The following is a 19,356-nucleotide window of genomic DNA, read 5'->3' as shown; positions in this document are numbered from 1 at the left end:
CATTTTGTTTTGATCAGAACGTGCACTATTGACTCCGTCCTGAAGGGGTTAATGTTGGGAAATGATGTAAGCATATGATGATGTATATTGGTAAGATAGAATTAAATAGTGTTTTAAACCAATTTAAGCGGAAAACAAAAAAGGGGGGTCAGAATGATCATGAAACCTTGCTCTACTTCTTTAGTTAGTAGCAAGTTTACGGATTGTGGATCTTTGGTGGCGGAATGTGGGTTGGCACAATGGTACCTGTGGGTAGAGATATTAAACCTGTGTGAAACCTGGTTGAAAACCATGAAGTTAGAAATTCTAACTAGTGAGGTGATGGGTGATTTGCTAAGCAAAGGCTTAGCGTTTCAATATTTACAGAGGATAGTCACGTTTTGGAAATAAGCAGCTAGAGCACATTGTTTTGGCATGGGCCTTAAAACACAAGGAGAATACATGTAAAAGTCTGCAGGTGCTGAACCCACAACTGTGCTTTTCAAAGAAACAGAATGGGTCTGCCTAACATATCCTTTATTTCGCTTTGTTCTGGTGTGAACGATTGAGCTGTTGATTCTTGACTGGTTTAGGGAAGGATGACTTCGCTGGGACACAGGTTAATGGAATCATTGATGAAGTAAAAAAAAAAATGCAAAAGCTAACGAATTGCCTCCAAAAAAGTTCTCTATCTAGTTGGCCCCAATCGGTTTTAATGTGGAACTAGGCCAACACAGCCACTGCTTTGGCTGAAAAAGACATATGATTATCAAAAAAGACAAATACCAAATTCTACCCTGGGTCTACCAGTTTGTGGAGGTATAAATGTAACTCTTCCCTACTGTGGGAAAATGATAGCAAATTACATCTCTACATAAACCGAAGGCCAGTGCAAATTCAGGGATAGTTAATTTCTTGTTTAACCTGGGGTTCCTGGTTTCATTACCACGTAGAGGTCCTCAATTGTATAAGATTTATTGTCAACAATGTCTTGGGATGCTATAAGTAGGGACACTAAATTTACATCTTTCCCCTCTAAGGTGTCCTTTCTTATATTTAATGGGACTAGGTAAGCAGAAGTGATTAGATGGCCAATAAGGGCTGAAGCTTGACTAGATACTGCCAATGTATAGCACTGGTAAAGAGGCGGTGGCAAATCTAGAGCTGAACATGGTTCAGCTAGGTTGACAGATTCCAGAGTCTCTAGTCTGTTGTTATAGTCTTGATGGATGCTGCTACTGACGAAATCACAGCATGGAAATCTGCCAGATTTGCGTTGGACAGATCCTTCATCACTGGGCCCTCGTGTTGATGTGTCAGTTTGTGATCTCATCAGCCTGAATAGCTATGATTTCCTTGCTGTGGCTGGATAGGCTATGCTCTTGCGTTTTAATTCTGCTATTATTTTTCGGATAATCCACAACCTCATGGAACTGGGGCCAGATTAATCTCTTTGTCTGGCCGGAGAGAAAAGTAATCGCTTTGACCAGATTCCTTTAAAAATGCTAAGAAATGTAAATTGGGGCAGCATGTAATGAGTAGCGATTACTCCGTCTTTTTAAGATATTGTGTGAACTGGCAGGTTAACTAGTCAAATTGGCGAACTTATATTACTAGATGGTGCCGAGTGAGGCCCTACTAATTCTCGAGCAGCGAGAGAGGCTCTAACTATGAAATTGTGCAGTGGGGCGTTTGAGCCATGAATGTAGTGGTGGAGTGTTGGCCACTCCGTGACAATTACCAAGTGTCTGTCAAGATAGATTGGTTGTGACTGGCGAGTCTCTGAATAAAAGGATTACGAGGCATTAACTATGAAATGGGTCAATAGATGAAGTTACCTCCGTGTTTGAGAAAAGAGTTGTCCTCACGGGACCACTGAGCTAAGTCGGAGAAGCCAAAGAATGTATTATTCTATTGGGCCCTTACTGAACCCATGTAGCCAGCTCACCTTACTTAATAAATATGGAGCGAATGTTTTTGATTCGAGGTATGTGAAGCCATAGTTAGTAAGCACATACCTCGGAGGAAAGTGTAACTAGCAGCGAGTTTAGATGAATTTCAATAGGGGTAGGGAGTACCTAAATGAATACATATGAAGAAATATTATATATAGGAATTCTACCATACCCCGTGCCGGTATAATTTAATAGGGTGCTTATACATAACTTCCTATGCCGAACCAACACAAGTAAACTATCTCCATGCATATTACATCTGAATTAGAACTGAACTAAATATAACATCAGTGGAGCTGTACAGATCCGCAAAAAGTGAACATATGGAGTGGGCGAACGAGGTCAAATGCACAGAAAGGAGTGGGCGAACGAGGGCTGAAAAACCTTCTATAGATAGGCATGCAATGCTGACAAATATTGTATGCAAATTAACACAGAAGAGGCCAAACGAGGCCGTCTGCATGTAATTACTGTTTGCTGAAAACTGTTCGCAAAACTGCGGGAACTGTGTTGAGCAGACGCAGATCTCAGAAATGTGTTGAATGCCCACAGTTGGCCTACCTCCTGAGGTAGATCTCCTGACTTGCAAAAGCGCCGAATGGAGTTTGCAGGGCCTAGATAATTTGGCCTCCGTATTGAAGTGTTACTGTGGGAATATCTTTACACACCTGAAACAGAAGTAAGATATCCTCTGCAGCATCAAAGGCAGGTAAGGTAAGGGGATCCTTACATCTACAGGCTACATCTACAGTCTCACGTATATTTTTATTTATTTATATATATATATATATATATATATATATATATATATAATGAAAAAGAATACCGGCACTCCAGGATTTGGTAAAAAAAAAAAAAGACAGGTTAGTTCTTCTTTATTCTTACAGTTCCAGTCAACGGTTCAGCTCCAGCACAGAGCTTTCATCAGGACATGAACACCAGATAACGCTTGGTGAAGTTTAAAAACAACAACAACCTTTATTGAAAACAGCACATCTATTTATGCCTCCACAATTTCCTTTACATGCAACAGGGTTACAGTGGTACCCCATAGCAGTATGGACTTGGGAAAGTAACCACATGGGGGATTTAAGGGAGTGTCATGACAGCCACTCTGAACTGGTCTGGACATGTTCCTGGAATAATGGGACAACGTCCTGCTGGGAAAATGATAAGACAAGAGAAGAGGAAAGTATATAATTAACACACCAATACATAATACACACCCTGCACCTATCTGGGGACCTACGTAAAGTGTGCGCCTTTTGTCCAAAGTGATGGTGACTACAGTCACAATATCCAATTTGGAGTTTGCCAAAAGGTATATAGAAGACACATTATATATACCGTATGTGTAAAAGGTCCTCAGGTTACTTTTGTTGTGAGATACTGATCATAAACCTGATAACTTTGCTCTCACAATGAAGCATAGAGGTAATGATAGCATGTTGTGGGGATGCTATACATTGACATGAACTTGAAAAAACGGCTGAGGTCAAGAAAGATTAAGTTAAATACACAGCAGTTCTAGCGTAAAGATTAAGTCTGTAACATATGAGAATGGGGCAGAAGCTCACCATACAAAAGAATGATGGCCTGAAAAATAAATCCAAAGCCATGCTAGAGTATTTTAGAACTCCGAATGGGAGGGGGTGTGTTGAATACTTATGCAACCAACAGACACATTTTTTGTTGTTGATTGAAATATAGGGGATTTTTTTTTGTCTTCCGAACACTTCATAATGTGGCCACGTCCCCCTTACCGAAGAACAACAGACTGTCTCATTAAGAATTGACTCAATAGAGTAAAAGTCATATGTTGGCATGTGTTTTTTCAGCCCCTGAAAAGTAGCAGACATACAACAACCTGTTGGAGCTGCTTGTTCACTGATTTTTATGCATCTCATCACCAAGATACACAATATGCCCCTCCCAGACCTGCATGTGCCAAAATTAACTCTGACATTATGGCAATTCGATATTTATATTTAGAAAGTTCTCAACCATACCAACCTAAGGATTCATGCACCGCATTATTTGTGCTATAAAATCCATTTGGTACTTGAAAGTGTTGGGTATTGTGTGTAAAATTAATAGCTATAACTCTAAACAAATAAAGTTTTATGGAAACCTAGATGAGTGACGAGTCTTTAAAGGACCACTATAGTGCCAGGAAAACATACTCTGTTTCCTGGCACTATAGTGCCCTGAGGGTGCCCCCAACCTCAGGGACCCCCTCCCGACGGGCTCTAGGGGGAGGAAGGGGTTAAACTTACCTCTTTCTCCAGCGCCGGGCGGGAAGCTCTCCTCCTCCTCTCCTCCCTCTTCTTACCGGCTGAATGCGCATGCGCAGCAAGAGCCGAGCTCACATTCAGCCAGTCCATAGGAAAGCATGCACAATGCTTTCCTATGGACGCTGGCGTCTTCTCACTGTGAAAATCACAGTGAGAAGCGAGGAAGCCCTCTAGCGGCTGTCAATGAGACAGCCACTAGAGGCTGGGTTAACCCGATTATAAACATAGCAGTTTCACTGAAACTGCTATGTTTATAAAAAAAAAAAAAGAAAAGGGTTATAAACCTAGCTGGACCTGACACCCAGACCCCTTCATTAAGCTGAAGTGGTCTGGGTGCCTATAGTGGTCCTTTAAGCAAGCCACACTATATAAGCACTACACCATAGGTGTATGTGTTTGTAATGTTATATTAAGTGATAATGAGCAGCATAAATAAACTATTTAATTGTGCTAAGGACAATGCACAAACATATCTATATTAATAAAACAGACAGCTGTAGCACCAGCAAATATGTGAGAGCATTTTTTTACATTTTCTTTGCATTTTCAGTAGGACAACTCTGGGATCATGACATGATAAATTACACCAGAAGAGGCAAGGGAATTGAAACATGTAAAAAGAAATGTAAAGTGTACAATCATGTGCAGAAGAAACAATATCTGAGTGCAACAGAACTCCACAATATGCAAGTGTCTATAGAAATGCAAACTAGTCCTGCATAACAAGAGTGTGAATTTTAAGGCATCACTAAAATGGCAAGAAAAATTCAAAGAATACCTGTACGTGTGCAAGAACAATATTAGTGAGAGCATTTGTATGTCTTTAGTAGAAAAGATATGTGCACCAGCGTGCTAATGGTGAGTATGAAGTATTTAAAGTAGCAGTAAAAATGTAAAAACGCACATGTGTACATACGAGAAGTACAAAGTATACATGTCTGCTCTTTAGAATAGTAAAGCATACTTGATTGTGCCACAGATGTTTATAATATGCCTGGGCACTTACAAAAAATACAAACCACATCTGTGTGAGCATGGGAAGAGTACATTTTAGGGCAATCTACCTGTTTGCAATCTTGCTATGATCATATAAAATACAAGTCCATGCTGTGCAGTAACCCTCTATTAGTGGGAGAGAATGAGAGCACTCCAGTGCTTTACATGAACATATTACAACCACAAACTTTAAAACAAATTATCTCAGAAATCTGCCTAGTATGAGTGGATGGTTTCAGCAATTTGAATGAATGCCGCAAAAGTGCACAAACGTACAACTGCTTTATTTTCTATATTAATCAAAGACAGGAATGTGATGTAGAAAATGACAGCATAGATTGTGTAAAGCAGAATGGTTTTCTACCAACATGAATTCAGCAGCCCATATAAAACCCAAAGCTTGTGTCAACAAGTAGGATGTGTACAGGTGGGTTTTTAATTTATCAATAATGTCTCATATAACCCAGCTAAATATTCTGGAACATATATCAACAAACTAGAATCTAGTACTACCACTAATAAAAACAAAACAAAGATATACCGTATATACTCGAGTATAAGCCGAGTTTTTCAGCCCATTTTTTGGGCTGAAAAACCCCAACTCGGCTTATACTCGAGTCAAGGTCTGTATTATGGCAATTTGCATTGCCATAATACAGACTGGGGGGAGAGGGGGGCTGGCAGAGCTGTACTTACCTTTCCTGCAGCTCCTGTCAGCTCTCTCCTCCTCCGTTCAGCACCTCGGTCAGCTCCCAGTGTAAGTCTCGCGAGAGCCGCGGCTCTCGCGAGACTTACAGTGTGAGCTGACAGAGGGAGCTGCCCGGACGGCGCGGAGGAGGAGAGAGCTGACAGGAGCTGCAGGAAAGGTAAGTACAGCTCTGCCAGCCCCCTTCTCCCCCCCACTGAACTGCCAATGACACTGGACCACCAGGGAAGGAGCCCCCCTCCCTGCCATGTATCAAGCAGGGAGGGGGGACGAAAAAAAATATATAAATTAAATAAGGGGTATAAGGACCACTATGGGAGGGGGGGGGGGTGGGTTAAGGACTACTATGGGAGGGAGGGGGGTATAAGGACCGCTATGGGAGGGAGGGGGGGTATAAGGACCGCTATGGGAGGGAGGGGGGGTATAAGGACCACTATGGGAGGGAGGGGGGGGGGGTAAGGACCACTATGGGAGGGAGGGGGGGATAAGGACCACTATGGGAGGGAGGGGGGGTATAAGGACCACTATGGGAGGGAGGGGGGTATAAGGACCACTATGGGAGGGAGGGGGGGATAAGGACCACTATGGGAGGGAGGGGGGGGATAAGGACCACTATTGGAGGGAGGGGGGTATAAGGACCACTATGGGAGGGATGGGGGGTATAAGGAGGGATAAGGACCACTATGAGAGGGGAGGGGGAAGTAAGGACCACTAGGGGAGGGGAGGGTAAGGACCACTAGGGGAGGGGTGAGTCAGGACCACTGGGGGGGGGGGGGAGTGAAGGAACACGGGGGTGGGGAGGTAAGGACCACTGAGGGAGGAGGAGGGGAAGTCAGGACATATGGGGGGGGGAGGGGGCGGCAAAAAATGTTTTGCCTACGGCGGCAAATATCCTTGCACCGGCCCTGCACACACTGCATTCACACACTGCATTCATGCACACACACACTGCATTCATGCACACACACACTGCACTCATACACACACTGCACTCATACACACACGCTGCACTCATACACACACACATACGCACACACTGCATTCATTATACACACACTGTAAATAAATATTCAATTAATATATTTTTTTTAGGATCTAATTTTATTTAGAAATTTACCAGTAGCTGCTGCATTTCCCACCCTAGTCTTATACTCGAGTCAATAAGTTTTCCCAGTTTTTTGGGATAAAATTAGGGGCCTCGGCTTATATTCGGGTCGGCTTATACTCGAGTATATACGGTACCTAAAATACAAAATATTAAGAGACAACTCATAGAGTAGTATTGTATAAAACACTTAAAAATCCCCAATTTTCACAGATTTCTTGTAAATTAATGCTTGTTAATAAAGTGTAGATTTCAGGTATTCAGAGAAGTTGGGATAATCAGAAGACTCATGTAAAGAAAAAATAAAAAATATAGTGCAACACTGTAAGCTAAAATATCAAAACAATTTAAATGGATAAAAAGCTTTAAATGGATAAAAAAGGCCATCAATTAAGTCCTGTAAGTACCCAATCTCGGTCCTTGTGGTTAGATTCTTCTGAATATCCCAACTACGCTGAATACCTGAAATCTACAATTTATTAAGCCTTAATTTACAAGAAATCTATGAGTGCTACCTTGAAAATGGGGGAAATTTTAAAGTAATTTTTTTTTTACAATACTACCCTATGAGTTGTCTCTTAATATTTTGTATTTTAGGTATATCTTTGTTTTGTTTATATTGATTGAGGAAAAAGAGGAATCTTTTTGTTATACCTAAACGTGGAAGGGTAAATACCGGTTCACTTTGACTGTCATTATATTGCACCTTGAGTGGTTTTAATTTTATTTACTACTACAGTAAGAAAGAAAGAAAGAAAAAAATATATTACTTATTCATTAAAAATGTTAACCTTTGTGAAAGGATACAATATTACCCTATTAAATGATTAGTGTAGAACAGTTTAGTTACTCTTTAAATTCAAGGCTAGTGTTTTCCATTTCCTCCATGCAATGCAGTGATTGTGAAATGCGTAGGACATGCAAAGCAAGTAGCCATTCCACCCCAAAATATCCAACACACTCCGAACACCTGCAGGGAGAAGGGAGAATCTCAGGGACAATACTCTTTTAGATATTAATCACTCATCTACATGCTGGTGTAGACATGGAATCCTAATTTCAGTGATAAAGAGAGCACAAAGTACACACACATGAGTGTGTATATGCCTAGAAATTGATTTACTTATTTATACAGGATATGCACCACTAGTATTTTAAGCACCACATGAAGAAAAGCGTGCATGACACTGGGTGAGGCTGTGTAAATGTGAGATGGAAAGAAGGATGTCAACAAAAGATGGAACATAAAGAGAAAAAGGAATATCACAGACACAACTATAATCACTTGCAGAGATTAAAATATTTGTGCTAGCTCTCTCCAACACTATGACCACTTCAGTGATTTAGAGTGATCATGGTGCTTGGAGTCTGAATGTGCAGCATTTCAGAATGAACAGAGATATTTAATGTTGCTGCTGGAGGTGTAAATTAAATTTGGAAATGGGAAAAACCAGTGAGAATGGAATCAAAAAAAGCTGACAGAATAAGCTGTTAACAAAGAAGTGGGGGCAACCACAGCACATCCTCAGATGTTTATTATTGCTAAATTATAATAAATAGTAAACCAAAGTAACAAAGCAAACCTTTTCTTCCCTTTAAAAAAAAAAAAAAAAAAATGAAAGCTATATGGAGCTACCTAATTCAATATGTTTGGGATATTTGAGATTGGTTCCATATTTACTTTTTTTCCCCCCTGAAAATGTAACTAAAAGAAAATTTAATTTCAGCATTTGCTTCTACACTGAGCGACAGAGAAACAACGTATTCTTCTGCCCAGAAACTACCCATTTAGTACCCAACTCAATTTTGAAAAGCTTCAACTTGTACAAAATATCAGGTTTTACTCAGGACGATGCTACTCAAGTTTCAGAAAACTTTAAATGGTGAGAAGCATGCACTTCCTTTATCCTCTTCACAAACGAAGATGAGCAAGACCTTAAAAAAAAAAGTTAAGCTTATGATAATGTTAATGTATTTGGTCCATTCTGGTATGCTAACTTTACTGTGACTAACATTTAGATCAGAGTCCACATTAAAGGAGGACCGCTCTTCATGTTCTTGCCATGTTCATTTATAGATGTCACGTATTAGGAATAGTTTTTCAGTGTTGACTACCTTTTTGACCTGGCAAGTATCATAGGACTTAAAATTCTGAGCCTTGGTACTGACCGTGAGTCAATTCAAGTATGAACATACCCTCAATTTAGACAGGAGAAACAACAGTTTTGTTATGTATAGTGGAACTACTCTATCAGTGGATTAGAAGGAAGCGGCTTACAAGGAAGGGTGAATTGTTGGGAATTCAAAAAGAATCACAAATCTTAGGCCAAAATAGGCCAACTTCAAACCTAGATTTTGGAAAAATTTCCCAATTCTGCTATTGAAGCTTAAAATTTGAAATGCACTTTACATTTTAAACAATTCAAATTTTAGTGAATAACATTGTTAGAATCGAAAGGAAAACTTGTTTTGCTTTGTGTTAAGGAAAGATATCAGGGGTAAACCATTTGGCTAAGCGAAGCACTGTGATAGGCATGTAGGCTTTGCTGCACAACTGCAAGAACAAGCAGCATATTATGTAGTTGTGGCTCTAATCAATATATATTGCTCATTCTACAAAGAACTAAAGGCATGTACTGAAATTGATGTGTTACTGGTGGTGTTACTTGCACAAGATGAAACTCTCCCTATTCCCTTAGGTGTTTGCAGCGCTTAGGTCCTCTGGTGGCATGCTGTACATACCCAGCAGGTGTAAAGACTCTGAGCAGAATGGGAGAGAGATGGGAGAGAGATAGAGGTAGAGGAAAAAGAAGGCAGACAGTCAGGTTGTACAGTAAGATACTTACATGAAAATTTTAATTATTAATCTGTTCCCAACGTTTGTTAGAACAGACAGAATACGTATTCAGAAGAATAAATATGTAAACTACTAAACATGCGGTTTAAGAAAATTAAATAAAAAAAGAGCAAATATATTACATCCTGTTAGTGCTTGCTCCCCCCAAAATATGTAGTTGCAACTGCATCAATCTACATGTACAAAGCTCCACTAGTCTTGAATAAAAATATTAGAACTTCATGAATTGTACAATTACCGTCTAATTACGCAAGAATGAGCAGATACCATTCCTATTAAAAATTCAGGTAAAAGATCAGAGTGCAATAAATGCTAGTAGCAGTGAACTATTTTAAAGGGTTTCAGAACACACTTAGACTTTAAACAAATTGTCAGCTTTTTAATAGATATTGCTGTTACCCGACTCAACGCATGCATTAATCTTGAAAGGATGAAAGGCTATGTTGACTTGAACAGGAATAAATCTTACAACCCTGAATTCGAACAGGCGCTATATTTTGAGCACTTATAAACTGACCTACCACAGCAGCTAATGGGCATGCACCAGAAAAAAAAAACATTAGGGTTAACTCAATATTTTATACCACAATTTCCTATCATTTGATAAATACGAATTTTGGAGACCCATTCTAGATTTACCGTATATACTCGAGTACAAGCCGAGTTTTTCAGCACATTTTTTGTGCTGAAAAACCCCAACTCGGCTTTTACTCGAGTCAATTGTCTGTATTATGGCAATTTATATTGCCATAATACAGACTGGGGGCTGGCAGCAAACGCTTACCTCTCCTGCAGCTCCTGTCAGCTCCCTTCTCCTCCGCGCCGGTCCGTTCAGCACCTCTGTCAGCTCCCAGTGTAAGTTTTGCGAGAGCCGCGGGGTCATAGTGCGGCTCTCGCGAGACTTACAGTGTAAGCTGACAGAGGTGCTGAACGGACCAGCGCGGAGGAGAAGGGAGCTGACAGGAGCTGCAAGAGAGGTAAGCGCTCTCTGACAGCCCCCTCCCACTGAACTGCCAATGCCACTGGACCACCAGGGAGTGAGAGCCCCCCTCTCTGCCATGTATCAAGCAGGGAGGGGGGACGAAAATAAAAAAATAATAAAATAATATTAAAAATAAAAAAAAAATAATAAATAAAAAAATAATATAATAAAAAAAATATTACAATTATAATAATGAAACAAATAATAATAAAAATGCCCACCCCCCACCAAGGCTCTGCATCACACACACACACTGCACTCATACACACACACACACTGCATTCATACACACACACTGCATTCATTATATACACACACTGTAAATAAATATTCAATTAACATAATTTTTTTAGGATCTAATTTTATTAAGAAATTTACCAGTAGCTGCTGCATTTCCCACCCTAGTCTTATACTCGAGTCAATTAGTTTTCCCAGTTTTTTGGGGTAAAATTAGGGGCCTCGGCTTATATTCGGGTCGGCTTATACTCGAGTATATACGGTATAAATTTATAAAATTAGAACAGGCACCTCTATGAAGAAATTCATCTTCATTAAACTTTTTCATGTGTGGTGGAAAAGGCAGTGGTGCTGAACAATACATGTTGGGCAAATATTTAGGGTCCAACTAATAATGTTTGTCTGTTTCAACCAGTGGAAACCCAACAAAAGGGCACAAAGACACAATTTTGGGAACCAATCCAGTGGTTATAACCATTGTTGAACATACTTCATTGTGTCACACTGTCCTCAATGTAACAGAATGCATTTTGGTTGAGATGTGTTCACAGACCTTAAAGGGACACTAAGCACCATAACCACTTCAACTTACTTTTCTTTTTTAGATAAATAAATTTTTTGTGTGTGTAAATAAGCCTTTCTTTGCCATCAATCAGCCACCTGTAATAATCTCTTCCTGGATGGCAATATCCATTCTGTGCAAATTTGGAGTCTAGTATCAGAATAGCATGCTAGCTAAAAATTTCTTGGACAGGAGCATGTCAATGCTCCTGCAGCTTGGCACTTAGGAAAATTAACTCTTTAACTCCCAATAAAGTAAATAAGGTACTGATTTGTGCCACCTGCTCCCTTCTTAGATGCAGAGGTTTAAAAAAAAAAATAATAATACAAAAAAAAAAAAATCAGAAGCCACACATTGAGTAGATGATGTGCCCTGCCTCTGCTAGACTACAACTCCAATCATGCTCCTGATCCTGGCTGCAGCTGGTGTGTGGTGCATGTTAAAATTGTGGAATGACGATATTTTTATAGAGCCAATGCAGATTATCAGTCTATTTTCAGTCTGATGCCGATATGCTGTACATTTAAAATTTTGAAAAAGTAAACACAATTTCTACACAAATCTGGCATTAACTGAACATGTCGACAGCAATCACACTCATATCACTCTCAGCCAACCCACTACATTACAATAGAGTATTTACTAGCTCACGCCCCTGCCTTCAGCTGAGCTTCGCAAGCAGGGACTCGCAGTAAGGGGTCATGTCACGACAAAGCACTTCATTAGCTGGCGGCTAGAATTGCCGGATGCAAAAGACAGAGTGTGGTGACAGAGAGGTGAGTAAGTTATCGGTAAATTACAAGTTCAATATGCTGAATATAAGCTCTAATAATCTGCGTAACCGATACTAGGTATATCCATAGTTAAAATATACATTTGCTATAATGGTATGGTGAGGCAACCATTTGCTCAACAGCTCATGTGGAATATAACAACAATTTTGCAGCTAATGAAAGGTATGATTTGGGGGCTTAGAATACTTTTTTTTTTTTTGGCAAAGATTAAACTATATGCATTAGAAACATATATGCGTCTTTCCCTTTAATTAACAAATTAGATGTTGTCCCCCCCCATTTCTTACCTACACCTTTCGTTTTGTTTTTTTCCATAGCCCTCACACTCTGGTCACTGGTGGAAGGCATAAGGGGGGAAAATAGTCTGTTCACCCCCCCAATATTTACTATACAGTTCCCTACCCAATGCCTGAGTAGGAGTTAGTGGGCAAATAGTAGTTCAAATGAACATTTACTTGCAAAAAGCAAGTGAATGACAATTTGCACATGTGCATCCTGCTGCATGCATTCGGTTCCAAATGATGTTTTAAGTCTACGCTTTGTATATGGTTCGGATGCATAAGCATGGATTTTAATCCAGACAGAGAATCCATTTTAGGAGAACAATGCAAATCTGGCCAGAACAACCGAATTCCAATCAGATTTGGCTTTAATAAATATGAGAATTGCCATTCCAGTTAGAATGTGACCATTTTCGTGTTATCTGGTCTCCTGGACCAGACGAGTGTAGGAGATTCAGTTACAAAACGGCTCTTTGTGTATAGCTCAAATCACAATCTTTTATACAACCAATTCTAACTAAATGGCAGCTGAATGGAAGTGCAAATATGGCTGAACTAAAAACACTTGCATTTTGCAAGTAGCTACCTCAGTTTAACATATCAAACTTTTGAATGAAATTTTGAATTTGGACACCTGAACAGTGAACAGATCCCAGTGGTTCAGTAGTTGTGGACCTATTTTATGAGCCACCCTCTAATGTAGCTGTCTTTTTAAAATCTGCTTAAAATTAGCTCTTATTGATAAAGAATAACCATCTCTTGACTCACCTGCTAAATGTGGCCTTCTCGTTTTTGGTGTCCATTGTGAGTCGTATGGTCTCATGTCCAGCTCCTGTGCTAATGGTTTCAGTGACAATGTTTGTTTTCTCCTCTTCCTCGCTGTCTGAACCTCCAGAGGAACCACTGTCTGAACCAACAATTGGAGCCTTCCTGGCCACACATACGTTCCATGCACAAGGAGACGTGGCACTGACTGAGTGAAAGCACAACCACTCAGATCATAATGCATTACATTCCACAGCATATTAACTATAAACTCACTAAGCTACACTGAACAAGACTAAAGGCATACATTTTATGTACTGGATTGACTAAATCAATCAGAATATTTTGTCAATCTTTCTTTTATTAAAGGGTACAGAATAAAGAAAGGGAAATGCAAGAATTTTCACAGAGTAGTATTAATATAGCGATATCACCGTTAGTTACATTTCCATGTTATCAATGGCTCATTTTTTATATTATTTTGTAAGTCGCTTAACGTAAACCTATCTTTACGGAACATAATAAATCATGAGCTATGGTCACATTAATGCTTATTAAAGTAAAAAAAATTCACTCCTGTCAGGCTATATATTCATGTCTAAATGCTGAACTATGCAGGTGCAGGTAGGGAAGGAAAGATGATATAGACTTGGTGAAAGCTAAACATTCTCTATTGTTAATGTCCAGTTTTATATTTATTAGTCATCGGCTGTGGTAGCTTGCGGTCGGCATCCATTAGTCCAGCTGTCCTTTGCTATGAGGTTCTTCACCCGATTCCCTGTCTGGGCCCTGCTCGGGGTTGGTTGCGGGATTTATCTGGGGCAGCCCTGCTGCGTTCTGAGCGTGTGGTATATCTCCATCTCCAGCCCTCATCCGAGTCTGTGTTAGTTGTAGTAAGGCAGTGGTCCCCCCATTTGGTGTTCTTCCAGTTCCCAGCCAGGATGGAGTCTGGGGGTATGGTGGCTAAAGTCCCCTGACTTTCATTAAGCCTGTCGTGGGCTTGTTGTCTCTGGCAGGGGTTGTGAAGTTGGTGGTGGCTGGAATGCTCTGTCAGGGCAGTTTGGTAAGGAGATCCCCTCTCGCGCCCCTTCCTTTTTGAGCAGAGGCCCTGAGCTGAGTTGTGTCTGGTGGTCTGTAGGTCACCGCCGAGGTTTCTTTGCTTGGGAGGGGTAGTGATCACCTTGGGGGAAGGGGGGGTGTAAGCGGGCAGACCTGGGGTATGTCGCCTTTTAGTTGGGTGACTCACCGCTGGTGGTCTGTTGCCGACCCATTGAGGCTTGCGTCGGATTTCCCGCCTTCTCCTCCCAGCCTTCCAGGCTTTAGTTTGGCCCCCTCCTGGAGCCGCGGGTTGTAGCTTGGTGACCTGTTAGGTTGTTGCTGCTTTGTCTCTGCTGGAGCGGAGAGCTTTGCCCATAAAGCAGCTAGCAGTCGGTCCAGCCGCTCCGAGAGTGGTGGCAGTGAGGATCTTTGTTCTGGCTGGCACGTGGCGTCCGCCATGATGTGGCACACCAGACCGGCAGTGTCGGTGAGTCGTTTGTGTTGCCGTGCCGAGGCTTGAGCCGGGATATCCCTCTCCGGCGGGGGGGGAGGTGAGAGTGTGTCAGGGAGACCTCCAAGTAATTTGGCAACAGCCAGTAGGCCGCTTGTAGGCCTCAGGTCGATCCCCGGTACGGTGTCGCTGTGGTTTGCCACGGCCTTGCGGGTGCGCTTCCTCTGTGGTAAGCCCTCTGTTCGGGGGCTGAAGGGTAGGCAGTTTTAGGGCTTAATGTTGCTATTTAGGCTTATTTCAGGCTTTTTTTGTGAGGTGCTCCACCAGTATGCGTCCGTTCAGCCAGGCTGCTAGGCTCCGCCCCCTCAATCGGAATATTTCACTTTTGTTTTACTACAAAACACTTGGGTCAACACTTCTTGATTTAAAAAGATTTCTAAACAAACATTTTAGAATACTTGTGAAGTAGTCCATAAAATCTAGAGCTAATGAACTTGTATTCTGCAAATATCAAAATGGCGTTTTTACAAAATGTCATTCATGGAGAGTCGAGAGGAGTCACTTAACACATTATATGTTAGACACCTTTTATTATTTATACAAGATATGGATTGGTTTATTCATATCCCTGGATTGTCTCCCCACATTCCACCATTTTTATTTTTGTATGGTATATACATTTATAAGGGTAAAACTAAATATAGCATTCTGGTATGGATATAAATGTGTAATTTGTTTTGTTATTCTACCTGTGTATACCGGATGGCAATGTTTAATTCTGAGCAAATTCTCTTATTGGCTATTTTTGGATATATTTGGGAATGTTGGGGAGGTTTGCTGGTGCAAGACACTGAATTCCAACTTAAAGTCCATAATGTCATGAGCCATTATTATGTCATTACAGTTATAGGTCTTTCCTAAATGTTTCAGTATAATTTAAGTTAATGTTATGTAATAACCTTTGGCAATAGATTTGTGATTTTCCAATCTAATGAACAAGTATTCTGTGAATATAAGGGTGTGCCTAAGAAACACGTATTTACTATGAACAATGTGTGTAAATTAATATAGATGACAATTATGCGGTAGAGTAAATTAATGAAAACAGTCATACTTAAAACTGAAAACTCTTAATATTTTCATTTAATAAGCTAGTAGCATATGTAAGTCATATCATAGATAATTATTATAAGGCTTGAAAAAGGCAAACTGTAATCCACAACTACTACTTGAGGGTGCCATTCTCCGGATAAACTCTGCATGCCTGGTGCTTGGATCATTAATGAACCCCTATCACGAATTAAACATACAAATGAGTTTTGTGGCACTAGATAATGAAGCATTTGCAAGCTTTTTATTTTATTTTTTAGATGTATGAAAAATGCATAATAAAATGAATGCATTTTTTTATTAGGGATATATTTACTAAAAAGTGTCTAAAAATATGTCTACTTTTCACCCGCACTAAATAAATTCAGGTGCAAAGTAGACATGTAAATATGACCTGTATATATTGTTGGGGGGAGTAGGGATGTATAAGTTATAATGGCAGTTAAGTATTATACCTATTTTAAAAATTGCTATGTAATATTGTGGATATATAAAGCATGCACAGTTGCACTTTTACATTGGATGTCATACCTGCAACTTACTAACAATATTTAAATAATCTGCATGGCCAACAAAGCAGGTTCAGGTTAGTACAAATGTGTGCCTTATGCTGAAGTGACACAAATTAGGATTTCTAAAGTATTTATTTAAAGGCAGATCTACCACTTCTCTACTCTGCTTCTCACATTATGGCGCCACTTTACACTTACAAAACTTATCTTGACTGTGTTTGGTGTGTCCCTCTGAGCCACTGCTTTCAGTATCCACAGGAGAACTGCAACGTGGCCCTGACTCAGAGCTAAAGAAAAAAAACACAAAAACATAGTAATATGGTTAGTAATGTTAATGCAAATGTAATACCACGAGACTGCTTAATGACAGGTGTACTCAATTTTCCCATAGAATATAAAAGCTTAAAATTATGCATTTATGCGCTGCAGAATTATTAGTATTTACAGAAATAAAAATGAAAATCATGGTAATCTCAGCAGTAATTAAAAATCAGCAAGACATGCAAAATAGAATTAACTTATTCTATGTGGATCCATAAGGACTCTCTTGAAGACAACAAAAATAAAAGCCATAACCAAGTGTTAAATGGCAAGAACTCACCAACAGAAAGGCTGAAAGTCTGTAAACTTGGCCCATCCTTTTTCTTCCGGAGTTGATGTCTCAGGGACAGGTGCATCCCATACATTGGAGCCCACATCCAGAGCTACGCAGGGAGCTGGGGGTTTGGAATTCACAGGTTCAAACACAGCAGTCCAGCCTAACTCAAAAGACAGAACAAAGTGTAACATGGCAATAATGGAATGATGGGCTTAAAATCTGATATAACTTGTTTCACTACAACTGTTTAAAGTTTAGTAGTTACTGGTGGATGGATGAACAAGTAAAAAGAGAAAAACAACTTCATAAAGAAGTCCAGATTGTGCAGGAAACAATTACACATGAAGCTGTTAAATCACAAAGACCTGCAGGAGAGAAAAAAATTATATTTGCATTTTCTGATCTGAAACATATGAGTAGAGGCCCCAGTGAAGAAAAATATCTGGAACCCCCACAAGCAATTATTCCCATCTTTTTTCCCCAGCATCCCTCAACATTCAGGATTCATTTGAGGAGCTGCTTCTCCCCTTGTGGACCAGTAGGAGTAACCTCAGGAGACTGCTGTGACTACTTAGGGTTGGGTCTGCTGAAAAGACACTTTACAGTCTGCTACATCACTAATATTATTACTGGCATTTATGGCTACAAGTTCCAAAATAAAGTCCACCGATTCCTCTCTGACTTTCGCCAGCGACACCGAGTGTTTTAGACTAGATATTTAGGGAGTATCTTATGCAAATGTATGACAGAAGTGTGAAAACATAGCATGCTATTGGGTAACCACGGTCACAGAAAGCCATCTTCATACATGAACAGCAACATGGTGTGCTAACAGGGTGGCACTGCTGACTAAGCCAAAATTGAAGAAAGTGGGGAAAGGTGCATCAAATGTGTCTGCCTACATATAGAAGCACCAGTACAGTATAGCATAGTACCTTATAGGCACAAAGACTGGTCTCCTTCGAGCTCCTTTCTTAACAATCATCTATAACCGGTGGCTTGCTCTACTCCGCATACATAGGGCTCAAAATGTAAAGCACTTAGCTACTAGACAGGCCTTACAGTTACTTGCCACTACAAGTCTGTAGGATCCATGGCACACTCACCAGGGCTGAATTTTCACTAGACAATGGCGAGTGGAAATTTTGAGTACCGGATGTATAAAGGAATCAGACACACGTTGTCAAGTCTACCAATGATGAGTGCAATGAATGGCTGGGAGTGCTTTCTTCCTTTTTCCCATTAATAGATATTAGGTGATTTCTCTTGCCCTGGACACTGTCCCATCTAGCTGACACAAGGTATTTTGGCACAGAACTATGGTTTTCCTATTTTATGTTACGTGATGATGCAGGTTTTAAGCTCTTCATATTTTGTGGATTTTTTTTTAACTTTGATTCTATTTAATTGTAGTTTCACAAGTATCTCATTCATAAATAGATGTCTCCCAACTGGTTATTCCCTCCCACAACAAAGAGGCCTATTTTTTTTCATGCAGGGGCTGCCTTGCTCTATTTCGTTTTGAGTCATATTTCTATATATAAAAAGTATAACTGTTTTGTACGGGTATTACTTGTCATTCACAGGGCGTTCTTCCCTTTGTTATTTCAAACAAAACAAAAAAACAACTCAAAAGATGCTAACATGTGTTACATGGCACAAGCAGATTTTTAAAAAGCACTTCAATGGTAACTTTCTTGGATAATAATTTCTCCAATTACTTAATACAGACAGTGCACTATATGCTTTAAAAGAATATTTCAACCATTGTTTTTTTTGCATTTTAAGAAGTGCTTTATGTGTGAAGAGTGTGTCCTCTTCTTTTTAATTTAAAAAAGTGCAGACTTTAGAATAGAAATTGGTACTTTCATAAATTAACCTTGTTACACCCCATGGCTGTCAGACAAACTGTCCTATTACTTCTTGGTTGTTTAGCTTCAGGGGAACTAATCTCAAGATGCAGCAATTGCCCAGAGCAGGTGCCGTGCAAAAACTTATCATTGAGCTGTATTGGGAAGTCTGTAATTGGAGAGCCATGGAAAGGTGGTTAGAAGGGGGGAGCTTGCAAAGACTGCCGATAAGAAATCTGCAACTTTAAAAGTGTTTTTTAGATATATCCTTAATTTAAAAATAA

General features: G+C 40.0%; 1 protein-coding gene across 1 annotated transcript in view; it reads right to left on the bottom strand.

Moving 5' to 3' along the window:
• PPP6R2 (protein phosphatase 6 regulatory subunit 2) overlaps positions 1 to 19,356 on the bottom strand; it is a 97,587-nt gene that overhangs the window by 8,707 nt on the left and 69,524 nt on the right. The window contains exons 21-24 of the mRNA XM_063448359.1: positions 17,226 to 17,382; positions 16,823 to 16,911; positions 13,517 to 13,721; positions 9,778 to 9,795 (exon numbers count right to left, since the gene is read on the bottom strand). Of these exons, the coding sequence (XP_063304429.1) occupies positions 9,778 to 9,795; positions 13,517 to 13,721; positions 16,823 to 16,911; positions 17,226 to 17,382 (469 nt within the window). The remainder of the gene's footprint in view (positions 1 to 9,777; positions 9,796 to 13,516; positions 13,722 to 16,822; positions 16,912 to 17,225; positions 17,383 to 19,356) is intronic.

Source organism: Pelobates fuscus, chromosome 3 (assembly GCF_036172605.1).
Source record: "Pelobates fuscus isolate aPelFus1 chromosome 3, aPelFus1.pri, whole genome shotgun sequence".
NCBI classification, from domain to species: domain Eukaryota; kingdom Metazoa; phylum Chordata; class Amphibia; order Anura; family Pelobatidae; genus Pelobates; species Pelobates fuscus.
The sequence above is the reverse complement of the archived record's forward strand: the minus strand, read 5'-3'. Positions and strand labels throughout refer to the sequence as shown.